The 13,443-nt window shown below is 53.3% G+C and overlaps 5 protein-coding genes across 5 annotated transcripts; 2 read left to right on the top strand and 3 right to left on the bottom strand.

Moving 5' to 3' along the window:
* Nucleotides 1–250: 250 nt before the first annotated feature.
* AB675_8416 (Solute carrier family 35 member F6) lies at nt 251–1,582 on the bottom strand (the record flags this gene model as incomplete). Its single annotated transcript, XM_018148860.1, has 1 exon — nt 251–1,582. One exon carries the CDS (start codon nt 1,580–1,582, stop codon nt 251–253), a length of 1,332 nt encoding a protein of 443 aa, XP_018004704.1.
* Nucleotides 1,583–2,089: 507 nt separating this feature from the next.
* On the bottom strand, nt 2,090–2,765 carry AB675_8417 (uncharacterized protein; the record flags this gene model as incomplete). Its single annotated transcript, XM_018148861.1, has 2 exons — nt 2,090–2,421; nt 2,489–2,765. 2 exons carry the CDS (start codon nt 2,763–2,765, stop codon nt 2,090–2,092), a joined length of 609 nt encoding a protein of 202 aa, XP_018004185.1.
* Nucleotides 2,766–4,133: 1,368 nt separating this feature from the next.
* On the bottom strand, nt 4,134–6,006 carry AB675_8418 (Transcription factor prr1; the record flags this gene model as incomplete). The annotated part of the gene is made up of 2 exons (XM_018148862.1): nt 4,134–5,886; nt 5,936–6,006. 2 exons carry the CDS (start codon nt 6,004–6,006, stop codon nt 4,134–4,136), a joined length of 1,824 nt encoding a protein of 607 aa, XP_018004550.1.
* Nucleotides 6,007–9,053: 3,047 nt separating this feature from the next.
* AB675_8419 (uncharacterized protein) lies at nt 9,054–10,370 on the top strand (the record flags this gene model as incomplete). Its single annotated transcript, XM_018148863.1, has 1 exon — nt 9,054–10,370. The coding sequence occupies one exon, from the start codon at nt 9,054–9,056 to the stop codon at nt 10,368–10,370; it is 1,317 nt and encodes a 438-aa protein (XP_018004633.1).
* A 729-nt stretch (nt 10,371–11,099) lies between these two features.
* On the top strand, nt 11,100–12,735 carry AB675_8420 (Zinc-regulated transporter 2; the record flags this gene model as incomplete). Its single annotated transcript, XM_018148865.1, has 2 exons — nt 11,100–11,130; nt 11,309–12,735. The coding sequence occupies 2 exons, from the start codon at nt 11,100–11,102 to the stop codon at nt 12,733–12,735; spliced, it is 1,458 nt and encodes a 485-aa protein (XP_018004429.1).
* Between the last annotated feature and the right edge of the window lie 708 nt (nt 12,736–13,443).

Below are 13,443 nucleotides of genomic sequence, written 5' to 3' on the forward strand. Positions count from 1 at the left end.
AGCCCGAGGGCAGCATCGTCTGCTCTACTACACTGAGGTAGAAGTGAGCCTCGACTTAGACACATTATTTGTGCTGGCGATGTTCATGGGGCAACGGAACTTGCCATGTCAGTCCTCCCAAACTTTATATTCTCAGGATCGAGGTTGTTCCGCTGAGGTTATGAGTATATTGTATATTTCGTTGTGTAAGATATGCACCAACTCAGCATCCACCAGTGCGCCTAAGTATCCAGTACAATTCATGAACATCTCATATATGCTCAATTGGCTCTTCCTGCAACAGGCTCTGGCTCTCGCGTTCCTCCCAGATGGCCCGCTGGCCTTCCCGCTGCTCTCTCGGCAGCAGAGCCTTAAGAGGCGGCCGGACCAGCTCGTTGAATAGGAACGTTCCGTACACAAGCAAGGCGAAACCCACGACTTGCAACCACTTGAACGTTTCCCATCCTAGCCCCAAAGACACCAGCCAGATGAATAATGTCCGGCATGTGTCGATGATAGACCTTGAAGTAGCTGAGATCGACCTTGTAACAGACAAGCCAAAGAAGTTGAACCCTCCAATCGACACCATGATGAACAGACTCGTGATACCAATCGCCCGATTGTTGAAAACCTCCCTGTAGCCCTCGTCCGCATCAAAGTAGCCATACTTGCCCTTCTTCGAGACACCCACCGTGAAATGCAAAATCACCTGGCCAATGACCGTGACCACGAACCCAAACAAGCCCTCCCAAGCCACCATCTTGAGTGGCTGAATCGCATGATGTTCTAGAATCCATTCCTCGAGACAGAATTGACTTGCCGTGAAGATCTGGGCTCCTGCGATCAGGAAGATGCCGACGATGGTTTGAACGACCACTGGATCTGCAGCTTTTGCAGCCACTTCTCGGGCCAGAAGCGCCACAACGGGCTTGAGCTCTGGACTATGTTGTGGCGCGGTATCTGCACTTTTGCCGCTCCAGATGGCGCCGGCTAGACCAACGATTGCAACGCCCGTTACAACGATCACCAGGGCGAACCAATGATAGCGGAAGAGCTTGCGCTTGAGGAAGATGACGCTGAACAGTCCAACGAAGAGCACCAAGGCGCCTCTCGTCATCTGGTAGATCGAAGCCGCGACGAATAGTAGGCCAACGTTCATCAGCGTCGTGCCCGTGATATCGCAGCAGGCTGGAATAGCCAACAAGCCAATCTTCAGTCCTTGCAACGGTGTCCTATCGTCCGCATTCGGCACCAGTGGTTTCAACGCGGGAGACGCGGCATCCTGCGACGTCCTCGGTCGCAGAGTATCATCATCGTCCTCTTCAGTATTCACCGGTTGGTACAGCAGCGGAGCATCCTGCTTGCTGAACCTGGTCTGGAGCTTCTTGATGAGCCAGAAGGCAAACACCACAAGCCAGCATCCAGACTCGCCGATGAACATCTGGACGGTCTGAATGACGGGCTGTTCAAACAAATGTGGCTTGCCCTTCCCGTCGCAGTTCCGTACGCATTGCTGATCTTGGTATTTGGTAAGGATCGTGTTGGCGCAGCCTGTGAGGAGCATCATTCCCACGAGGAACGGGATGACTGCCTTGACAGCCATGACGGCGGCACGTGGTTGAAGGGGATGTGGCTCGACTGAAGGCGTGGTCTAGAGGTATTCGAATGGTGGATTTGTCAAGGAACGTGGTGGCTGATAACGGATCTGACTTGAGCGGCCTGCCGCCGACCCGAGGTACTTCTGGAACGAAGGGCTGAGGACTAGGAGGTTGCCGCGTGGCCGTAGATGTGACGGCTGTCGATGCGTGTGTTATGTAGAATGCGGAGTGAGAGGTCGCAACACGAGAGTGAGAGCTGAAGACCAGGTTGGTGAGCACGCGGGACGACTCAGATAGCCGCCTTGGAGAATTGGAGGCGGAGCCCAGGCCCCGGACAGCTGACCCCGATCATACGGTAAATTCCGCTCTCCTTTACAATCATGTGGAACGGCACATGCCTAGTAGCACTGATCAAACCTCTCATGTAAATATCGCTCTACTACTGACATCGAAAAGGGCCAGGTGCGACAGAGGGACAGAAGTGCTACGTTTTAGTCCCAATCCGTCACAGCTCACAGAAAGGCAGCAGCAGCCAACAGCCCAACACCAGCAACCATCGCTCCCCTTCCACCATCAACGCTAACACCACCAGCAGTATTCCCAGTAGCAGTCGCCGTCGCCGCAGCACTCGTCAAGCTGCCAATCGCGCTACTAGCTTCACTAGCGGCAGAGCCAGTTGCCGATGTCGCAGCAGTGGCAGCACTGCCCACCGCAGAGCTGGCGTTGGCGCCGCGAGAGGATGAGGTAAGGCTCGTTGCCGCCGTCATCGCGGCTTGCGAGAACGTGACGTTGGGATCGTAGGTTGTTGATGCGAAGTTGCAGTCCCGACGGAGGTCACCTGCATCTGTCCATGGTCCAGTATTAGCGAGGCACTCATACAATGCGACCAAGGTCGATGGTGAAGTACTTACCATTATCCTGCTCTCGTCGATCGTCTTCATCGTCGTCGTAGAAAGCAATGCACGCCGCACAGATTGGTATGACCTGCTGAGCGCCCTCAGCCTGGCACATGCATGCTAGCTCGTCGGAGTCACGGTCGAATGCTCGATCGCAGTCGTCGGAGACAGCAACGATGTTGGAGCAGACGGTGGCGCATTGGGTTGGGATATCATTGTTGTCGATGTCTTGGGCTAGGATTGGGGCGGCTACCCAGATTGCGAGGACGATGGCGGTGGCTGCTGTTTTCATGTTGGTAGAATCGATGAAGGGGCTTGACGTCCAGATATTGTCTGCTGGGATGACGAGTGGGTGCGGGACTGCTGGTGGTAGTGAAGGGGGTGTTAGGCGTGCTAGACTCTTTTATATTCATGAACGGGAAGCACGTGGTGTATATATGGCAAGCAGCTCCGTTGCGAGGCATGGCCGAATAACGGGCTGGTCGATCACTGCAATCAAGGCTACAGGTGGGACTTCCCCAGAGTCAGAGCAACAGATGCCGCGCACGTCGTGGCAGTGACTACGCTTCCTTTTGTGTAGCTTTACTTGGTGCTGCCCTCGTCAAGCATCTCCCAAGCCCAATTTGTGCCCGCAAACAGAACCTCTTGCCTGTTAGTGAACGTCTTGTTTGGGGGGCCGACGCATAAAACAAGAAGATTCGAAACAGAATGACGAAGGATTCCACCATGCCAAGAGGTGACCTTTCTGGGCACAGCTGCTCCGCCTCGTTCCGCCGTGTGACCGCTTGAGTACTGGCCAGTGATGAATGACACTCTCAACAGCACTGCCGCGGAGTGAGACGCCGATTCTCAGGGCATTCGAATTGATACAATCATAGATGTAATTCCATACAAAGAATGATCCGGGCCTCTTGGCCCGTGACGCTTGCCCGCCACCATTTAAATTCGTCGACTGACATATTCCGTTTGGAGCTGACACTCTTTTCGTGCAAATGTGCATCTCATCACAGACAGCAAACATCCACATAGGCAGATCTCAACAGCTCGGCATTGCCACGAAGCGCCTGAGACTCATCTCCAGTCGTTTCTCGCTGAGGCATTGCCAACCGACCCTCTCTGGTAGTCAGGGGAGACATCAATTAGCCACCGGCCAGCAGCAGATGCTCAGCCTCTACCGTGTTCGAACAGCGCACCTTGAAGTGGCCAAAAGAGACATAGGCAGTAAGTCCATTCAATCAGCCTCGTTCCTAAGAGGCCTGCAGGTCGGTACAACAAGACACAGCTCGACACCACCGCGAAAATGGTGCTCAATTGGTTCGGGCGTCGTGACAGGGAGCAACGCAAGGAAGCAGTTGCTGTCCGGCTAGCCAAGAACGATAGATCCGTGAAAGGCGTGTGCACAGTGTCGCAATCTTGCTCATCCTAGAAGACCCAAGCATTGACGCACGTCCCAAGCTTCTGCAACTGCTTCACATCGTCCATTCGCATATACTGACCAAGCGTTACGACGTAGTTTGATTATGCCGACGCGCCAGACGAGCGGGTCAGACTGAATGAATGTCCCTCATTTGACGACGAATGATTTGCTGCTGTTTGCACATATTGCACGACGCCGGAAATTTGGCTTGTAGGTGTTGTTGTTGTTACAATCGAGCTCACCTCATTGCCTAATCGGTGGATTCACCTGCTGGTTTTGCCAATTCATTCGCTGTCTCTTTGCGCTGTTGGGATCCTGCGGACCGCCACTCATCTCAGATGGTCCTCTACGGTGGCCTTGATTCTGTCCGGGCGGCCGCGCGCCAACAGGCGTATGTGGCTGGCTTCCGTAAGCAGAAGTGTTCACAGAAGCGTTCGCGTCCAGATACTGCTGCTGTGCCATAGGATATGGCACTTGCGCATTCACAGGCGAGACGCCAGAGTACCCTCCGGGCGAATTCCACGTGCCAACTGATGACGCAGCAGGCGAAGCGCCTGCCGAAACATCGCCACGTGGACCCGCCGCTTGCACGGGAGCCATAGGAGCCCCGGGCGCAGCCATCTCATCCGGAATCCTCTTCAGATGCATAAGGTGCTTCTCCAGCATTTCGAGAAGCGACTTCCGCGTGAACGGCTTGGGCAGAACATCGTCCATGCCGTGCTGGAAGTACATTTGAATATCGTCGGACCTGATGTTCGAGGTCATCGCGATGATTGGTGTTCGGTCGAACTGACGGATGATATGACAAGCCGAGACACCGTCGAGGTTGGGCATGATGATGTCCATTAGAATCAAGTCGTACTTCATGCCCTCTTGCATTTTGCTGACGGCCTCAAGACCATCAAGTGCTGTGTCGACTACGGCCTGGAATGAATACAAGAACTTTCCACCTATTTGACGGCAGGTAGAATCATCCTCAACCAGTAGCACTCGCGGCTGTCTGATCCAGCCAGGATCTGTATAGTTGCTCTTCTTCCTTGATTCAGCAAAGTTCTGGCGTGGATCGCTGGCAGCATCCTTAGACGGTACTGCATATGGTATGTTGTTGACATGGTCGCCATACATCGGATCAATTCCATTACTTGCGCCCATGGGGTATACCATCTGCTCAAGCTCTGCGGGATTGATCTTGGAGTAGCCCATGCTGCCCGTCGAAGAAGCTGAGGGAGGACCAGCCCTGACTTGGCCGTTCGGGCCGAGGGCAATGTTAGTGTTCAATTGCTCGAGACCAGATACATTGAACTGAATCTCTCCGTCGCCTAGCAGTTTCGCGGCATGTTGAAGCGGGCTTGCTGGCTCATCCTCTGGAATTGGAATTGACTGGCTGGTGGGCGTCAGATTGGAGTTACCGCTCTCGGCCAGGGCCGGAGGGAAAAGGCTTTTGCTGTCCCTTCTCTGTTTGTCGACTGTGTGTAAGAAGCTCATGACATCCTGCATAGCCCGATCATGATTGACAACGGCCTTCTGGAGACGAAGTACTTCCTGGACGATCATCTGATTGTTCATTTGCAACTGCTGGTTATTGTGCGCAAGTGACTCGATTTGTTGGGCTTGGGCTGCAATCTGCTGGTTCATTAGATCGATCTGCTGAAGTGGGATCTCCTCGGTCGATCCATTGAGGCCTGTGGTAGACTTCCGTGGCGCAGGAGCTTTCCGTCTGATATTGTCAAGAGTGTCCTTGCTGTTGGCTTTGAATTCGGGATGTTTGAATTCCCATGCGTTGGGGCCATATGCCGACTGCCCACCCTCCTCATTGTTTTGTCGTACTTTGTGAAAATCATACTTGTTCAGCTGTCGGACGAACGATGCGAAATTCGAGTGCTTGAAATGCTTCGGCAGAATAGACTTGGTGAATTTCTCGTTCTCGAGGACGACAAAGCTGTCGCCGTCATCTCCCCATCGCACAACATGCGAGTATGAAGGGTCCTCGAGCATTCTACACAGGTATTGGCATATGGATCAGGGCTGTTTCGGGTCATACATACTTGTAAAGCTTGCGGACAAAGTCCGAAGAATTGTTGGCGGCAGAGGCGCCGCTGACCGAGGCCGAGTCCATGTCGTGAGCCGCAATTCAAACTGGGTAGTATGCTAGCTATTGCGGTCGTTCAGACAAGCGGCGCAGACGCCTGTTCCCGTGGGCGCGATATGGTGGTACAGGTCTGGGAGTGGGTAGCCGATCAGGATCGCTCGTTGGCCATGTCTCAATTGTGCGATTGCGACGTGAATAATGCGAGGCGAATACCAACGGCAAGATTGAGCTTGGACAAGAATGTTTGGAATGCGAACCCGGAAATGGTTACTGCGCTGCTCGAAGGGCAGCCTAACAGCACAAGTAGCCGCGGCGCATGCGAAGCAAGAGAACAAGTGATCGAGCAAACAGTGATTGCAGACGCTCTAAGGCTGAGGCGTAGGATGCTGGTTAAGTTGGCGGAAGCACCTGCAGCAGTGACGTGTGGGCGCTGGTTGTGGTACAGCGTCCGAAATAGCAGGCGAAAATCTCGGCTAGGCGTGAGGGGAGGAAGGGCCAGGGGTGATGATGCCGTATTCCTTTGGGACTCTGATAAGTGTATATTGCAGTCGATAGTAAAGAGAAAGCTTTGTTCGACACTGCTCAATAGTGCAGATGATGGTCTCCTGAATCAGCGGAGAGCTGGCGGTAGCAAGATACGGGGACAAGTGTGGGACAGCAGGTGGGAATAATGATGAGACCCCCATCGATCCTAATTCACGACCATAGTCATTGGCAGAGCTGTCGTAGCGGTGGATGTGGAAGCATGGAAGAGCACAGGCAGCCAGTAGGAACAGCGGTCAGTATGGAGCATAGCTAAGGTACATAACTGCGACTGCAGCACTGACAATTGGAAATCTTCCGACTGAAGGCCGCAGACGTTCACTTGCTTGATCAGAAGCGTCGTGTGCATGCTGTTGATCTGCGAAACCGGGACGAGGTAGAGATGCTGCTCTGCACGTCGTCGTGTTGTCACAGGTGTCCCAGCGACTAGCTCATCTGCTTGCACGGAGGTACATGGGTCTGCGATTCATGAAGCTGATGCTCGAACGGCATTGACTTTTGAGGTGCATGGCCAGAGTCAACCGGCCTTACAACGCCATCGTGTACAAGCAAAGGACGACTTCATTCCGCAAGTATAGCCGCTCCTGACGTTCTGCTTTGTGATACTGTGCAGCGTCAGTCTTGACTCACCAAAAGAACATCAGCATCCATGGATCGCATGCAGCGAACGAGTAGCCACAGCATTGATTGGAGGCTTAAAGAGGTCGTGATAAAGACGACAGGGGTACTTCATGCTTCGATCGAAGTGCTCCATCATCTCACCATGCAGATCGCCGCCCGCAAGTGGCTTCGCAAACGGGCACGTCGTTTTTCTTCGCGGTTTCTAGGTTTCGGCCTTGCCGCCTGAGTCGAGTGCAGAGGCACATCTACTCCGTAAGCACTTACCACCATATATTCGTTCACTGTCGGGAGCAAGAGCGACGTCGGCTCACAAGCAAAACTGCCATTCCGATGAGCACGGCAAGGCAGGGATATGCTGGTCTGCCGCGACTCCAAGCACCATTTCATGCCCAAGTTGGCATGGCTCTTAACTGAAATGGGGGAATGGTTGATGCTTTGAGCATTCAGTCAAGCCACAAAAATCAGTTACCTCGCTTACACTCGCTCTGCTGGGGTACAGTGTGTAAAAAAATATATACAGCAGCACGTCTTTGGACAGGTGCAGCTGGGCTCGTCTGCTGGCACATCACGAGGACTTTCGCCCAAGCATGCATGACTCCCAGTCACTGCAGGATCAGTGGGCATGTTCGCTGCATCGGGTTATCGTTGTGGTTTCTTCTGCAGATGGGTCCCAGAACAATGGGTCGGGCTGCGGCATCTCCATTCCATCAATTATTGACAGCGTGCTTTGGGCATTTCTCAGGCATTTTGCAAGGTACAACGGTACGCATGCTCTCGTAAAACATGCTTTGCGGAGTGAATGTTCGGCGGTATGCGCCGAATCTCTTGCTAGCAATACATTCATTCGAAACTCAAGTATCGCCGACGCCTTGATTGTCCACTTGTCGAGAGGACTTGTGTTGCTGGCACCGTGACGACGGCTCTATTGTGAAAGGGTTTCATTCCTCGTCTCAGCTGTTCAGTGTGCTTCGCCTCGGCGTCTGGACGATTGATACATCGCCAATGTCACACACGGGAGTAAAGCAACCGTGACGGTCGCTGTGCACGACAACAGCCCGACCATGCCATACTGTCTCGCCTTTCTGGCCTCGATCTCACCGGGCCTTCTCCTTCTCCCATTGCTCTGGCGTCAGACACTTTGGTGTCCAGGCATGTATTGAGGCGATTTCTGTCTTTAGGGCGCCGTTTACCAGCTATGTCTCTGCAATAAGCTCTTTTTTTCGAAGTCTGGCGAGACAATGATCGCGTTGAATGCCTGTCCACAGCCACCCGACATATCTTCAATATCAATGTGCTCAATGTTAATCTTCGACTTGAGCGTGTCCATCAAGCTATCAGCGGTCACGCCAGCTGCCTCGGCATTGGCGGCCGCTTGTGTATCTGTTTCTGCTGCCATCGGCGCGGATCGTAGTCTTGCGCTAGCTGAGTATGCGCGTCGAGGGCGAGGGAGTAGCTTCGCTTGAGGCCGAACTGCTCGGGCGCTTCTGGCAAATTTGACCCTGGGATAACTGAAACGATCGCAAGAGCGCAGGACGAATTATTCGTGAGATCATGAGCGCGCTGCGTCTTCCCAGTAACTTGAAGGTGCTCGAGAACAGCAAGAGAAGGCCTGTAGTGTTGTGAAATGTTCACGAGATCACTGCATTATAAATTCTGCTGCAACTCCGAGATCTGGCACTACGTCATTTGAAACACGAAATCGAGCGACCTCAACTTGGAAAACTGACAACAATGGCGGCATGAGATGAGCTATCCTCGATCATGAAACCATGGCATAGCTTCACGGGTCACTTCGTGGCTGCCAGACGCGCCACTGATGTTGTTTGACAATCTCTCACCTCATGCTGCATCGCCTACTTTCCCGGACGCCATTGCAGATTCGTAGCTTCACCTCCGCTTCTACCAGAAACATGGCGTCTCCATTCACAGACGCAGTGGTGAAGTCTATGAGGACGCTGTATCCCGAAGCTCTGGCAGACAAGTCTTTCGATAATACAGGCCTACTTTTGGAGGCTCCATTTCTCCCACAACGGCGGAATCGGAATTCAGTCCTGCTCACGATTGACCTTACCAAGGCGGTCGCAGAAGAAGCAATCGAGAACAAGCACTCGGTTGTCGTCGCGTATCATCCAATTATATTCCGTGGCCTCAAGTCGATCACTCTCGAAGACTCACAGCAGAAGTCACTGCTAAGGCTTGCCGCCCATGGAGTCTCTGTCTACAGTCCTCACACCGCAGTCGACACCGTTCCTGGTGGCATGGGTGATTGGTTGTGCGATGTAGTCACTGGGAAGGTCGACTCCGAGGAAGCCGAGAATGAGACAGAAGCTACCTCGCCAGCGTCAGATACCGATCGCTCGACCTCTGGCTCTGAGATGTATGGATCTCCTAGAGGCGGCAATGATGCCACCGATTCAGCAAGCAACAGGCCAAAGACCCCAAGTTCCCAGACCAAACGGCCCAGACTCAGTCATCGAACGTACTCAAAACCGACATACCCGAAGCCGACCCCAACGTTCCACTCCGCCGTCCTTCCTCACACGCGGCAGGTTGTCACGCCTTCACCATCGTCTGCCCTCGAAGCTGCCAACACGCTGCTTTCATCTTCTTCGACGCCACAGGGTTACACCGCGACCAATACTGGCGCTGGTCGATTAATCTCCTTTACCACTCCACAGCCGTTGACTTTGCTGATCACTCGCATCGCACATGCTATTGGTCTACCTAAGGGCTTCCCGGTGGCCATTCCGCAACTACCGACTCCCAAGTTCAAGTCTGTTGACGACATCCATATAACGACTGTCGGAGTCTGCCCGGGTAGCGGCGCTTCCGTACTGCGGGCATGCTCGCCGCCTCCAGACCTGATCTTCACAGGCGAGATGTCGCACCACGAGGCTCTTGCGGTCACTGAACGAGGAGGGTGCGTCATCACCTTGTTCCATAGCAACTCAGAAAGAGGCTATCTCTGGAGCACGATGCGGAATAAGCTGGAAGATGAGGTGAAAAAGGTGTGGGAGCGGACAAGGGCAGAGATGAAGCGAGCTGGTGGCGGGGAAGATGGTTTTGAAGATGGGGTGGAGGAGATTCTGGAGGATGAGAGTGTGGAGGTAGTCGTGAGCGAAAGAGATCGAGACTGCTTTGGCATAGTAGTGCTGGAAGAAAGTGAGGTCCAGGGCTTGACTTTGAGAGGCGAAGGCGATGTGGTCGATGATGAGGAATCGGACTGAGGTTGCGGCGGAATCGGGCAAGGAACACACGTTCGTGATGGTCGAGATCTTACATATATCCCAAATTATTGTGTTAATCTTAGTAGAGTAATTGATACTCTGGCCACTTTGTTCGCTACAGCATCCTGTCCCGTTGGCTGTCAGCTTCACTGTGCCATGATCGAAGCCTCCAAATCACTGTAGCGTGACTCCTGACAAGAAGACGCAGGACCAGGCTTTCTTCTGACATCGGTCGCGATTGACAATCCGGGAACATGCTTGCCAAGAGATAGATCTACGCCGAGATTTTCCGTCCGCCCCCGTCAGCGCGGCTGAACAACTTGAAACTCGAACTCTCTTGCTGTTCTGTGAAACGCTCCTGCTTGGTGTCTATGGCTACATTCGCACACGGAAAGCACGACGGGCACAATCAATGCTGCTCGGCTTACAAAATGAACCAGGAGCTCACACGCCATGCTGAGCCCAGGCCACACCCGAAGGGTGCTGACCATCCGAGCGAATCATGACATCCCCATTACTTGCTCCGCCGCATTAGCATCGACTTCTGTGACATCTCATGGCTTGGCTGACCGCTTCTTCACGAAGACAAAACGGAACTCCTCACCCTCCGGATGCTTATATCCCCGCTGATCCTACTCACGTTGATGGATGTCATCACAGTCCTGATTCGCTTCATGTGGTGAGCATTAACTTATCAGCAGCCATTCATCTCATTCACCAACAGTCAGAATGAGTGGGCCAGGTCGGGAATTCAGCAATGGTGAGTAGTCTTTCATTGCGTCCACAGTCTCTGGTCGTGGTGGAGTCGAACATGCCTTCAGCTTGAGCATTCGTGGTATACCACACAAAAAACATATTGCGGACGCTTAACTGCTTCACGTTACCCTTTCCAGGAATTCCCTTGTCCCGAACCGCCATACTGACGATGACACGAATAGACAATCCAGCATGGAATCAGAGCCCTTCCCAATTCGACCGCTATCTCGTCAAGCGGCAGTCACCACTGCTCTGCGGCGAGCCCAATGGAGACAGATCAGACTACAACCTCGAATTGCATATCGGATCAGTGTTCATCATCCTCTTCGTCTCCGCATCGGCATGTGCCTTCCCATTGCTTGCCACGAAAGTGCCTCGCATGAAGATCCCGCCACGATTTCTTTTTGCAGTTCGCCATTTCGGAACAGGTGTTCTCCTGGCGACTGCGTTCGTGCACTTACTTCCGACGGCATTCACGAATCTGACTGACCCATGTCTCGGTGGATTTTGGACGGAGGACTATCCTGCAATGGCAGGGGCTATTGCTCTATTGGCCGTTTTCGGCATTTCTATAATCGAAATGGTGTTCAGTCCTGGACGCTCGTGCTGCACTGTCACTGCGCAAGAAGCATCTCCAGTATCAATGGATGAAATGCGATTCGAGGACAAGCAGCCAGGACCGAATCCACCAGACGTCGAGTCGCCAGAGGACTCAAGCCTAGCATCTGGCGTGGGGCCCTTGTATGGTCGTACAAAACTTGGCCGAAGGAACAGCACTGGACAGCAGCTGGCTCGAATGACCTCTGGATCTGCCTCTCCATCTCTCCGCGGGCATAATGTCTCAGGATCTGGCCGAAGTGACAGTGGCGGGCAACATCTGGCACGGATGACGTGTAAGTCTGTGCCTGAACTTACAGGCGAGGACGAGGATAACATCACCGCGACGGATGATTTCCCGGCACATGATGACTCAAGTGCCGTCGAGCATGTCGCAAGCCCTTCCCCTTCCGTCTCGAGCAACTTAAAGTCGCCCGAGCTCACGAGACTTGCTGACCTCGAAGCTGGTGTCAAAGACCTGAAGCCAACAGCAGATCAGAAACGACAAAAGTTACTACTCCAGTGCCTGCTCCTCGAACTCGGCATTCTCTTCCACAGTGTCTTCATTGGGATGGCTTTAGCCGTTGCTGTCGGCAATTCTTTCATCGTCCTTCTCCTCGCCATTGTTTTCCATCAAACGTTCGAAGGTCTCGCACTTGGCAGCCGCATCGCCGCAGTTGAATGGTCACCGGCCCAGGCGAAAGGCTGGCATCGTTACCAGCCATTGATGATGGCATTGGCTTACGGGTGCACCACGCCCTTTGGTCAGGCGATCGGCATTGCCACCCATACTTTGTACAGTCCCAGCAGCAGGACGGGTCTCATTATGGTCGGCATCATGAATTCGATCAGCGCTGGACTCTTGACGTATACGAGCCTTGTTGATTTACTTGCGGAAGAGTTCATAAGCGACGAGAGCTGGAGGACCCTGAAAGGGAAGAAGAGGATTGTCGCTTTTCTAGTGATGTTTGCTGGTGCGGCTGGCATGAGTCTAATCGGTGCTTGGGCTTGAAATGTCCTGACATAAGGGACAAGCCAAGCTGCGAGTTATATGGACGCTCCGCCGTCGAGTTGCAGTATCTGCAAAGCTCCTTGGGTGTTCTCACGCGGAGGACTTGCCCGCCAATGTGCGCGCCGAGTTCAGCGCCCGAACTTGACACGTTTTCGGTGCCGCTACCTGCTACAGTCGACCATCGAGCCCGACATTTGCGATCGTTCACGTCCGTATTGTACGTCAAGTCCTTTGTGACGCGCTGTTCACGAAGCAGAACATTTGTACGACACCGCACCAAATCCTAACACATCAAGACGCCAAGGTGGTTGAAGCATGGAGTTTACAAGGTTATACGAGGGGGGATATAATGTCGCCGTTCTCGAGACCCGGCTTGATTTCGCTCGTATCGCCACTCAGGGCCGCTGAACGAACCACTTGAAATGTCTCCGAAGCATACACAACATTTGCGAATGTCGCAAGCACTAATCTAAGGAGACGCATTTCATGTATATCCCTGAACGAGATGGTGAATCTGGCTGGTATAGCTAAATGGGGCAGGGCGGGACTCGTACGATATATATCCGGAATCTTATGTCGGCCGAAACCCGACAGACTTGCTCACTGCGCAGGGATATGGGATGCTGAGCTAGGCTATGTGAGCAGATACGCTTCTACGCCTCCTATCAGGATGGCGTATTTTGTGCTGTTCAGACAGTGCTCAATGGC

This window comes from Cyphellophora attinorum (assembly GCF_001299255.1).
Source record: "Cyphellophora attinorum strain CBS 131958 chromosome Unknown Contig3, whole genome shotgun sequence".
NCBI classification, from domain to species: Eukaryota; Fungi; Ascomycota; class Eurotiomycetes; order Chaetothyriales; family Cyphellophoraceae; genus Cyphellophora; species Cyphellophora attinorum.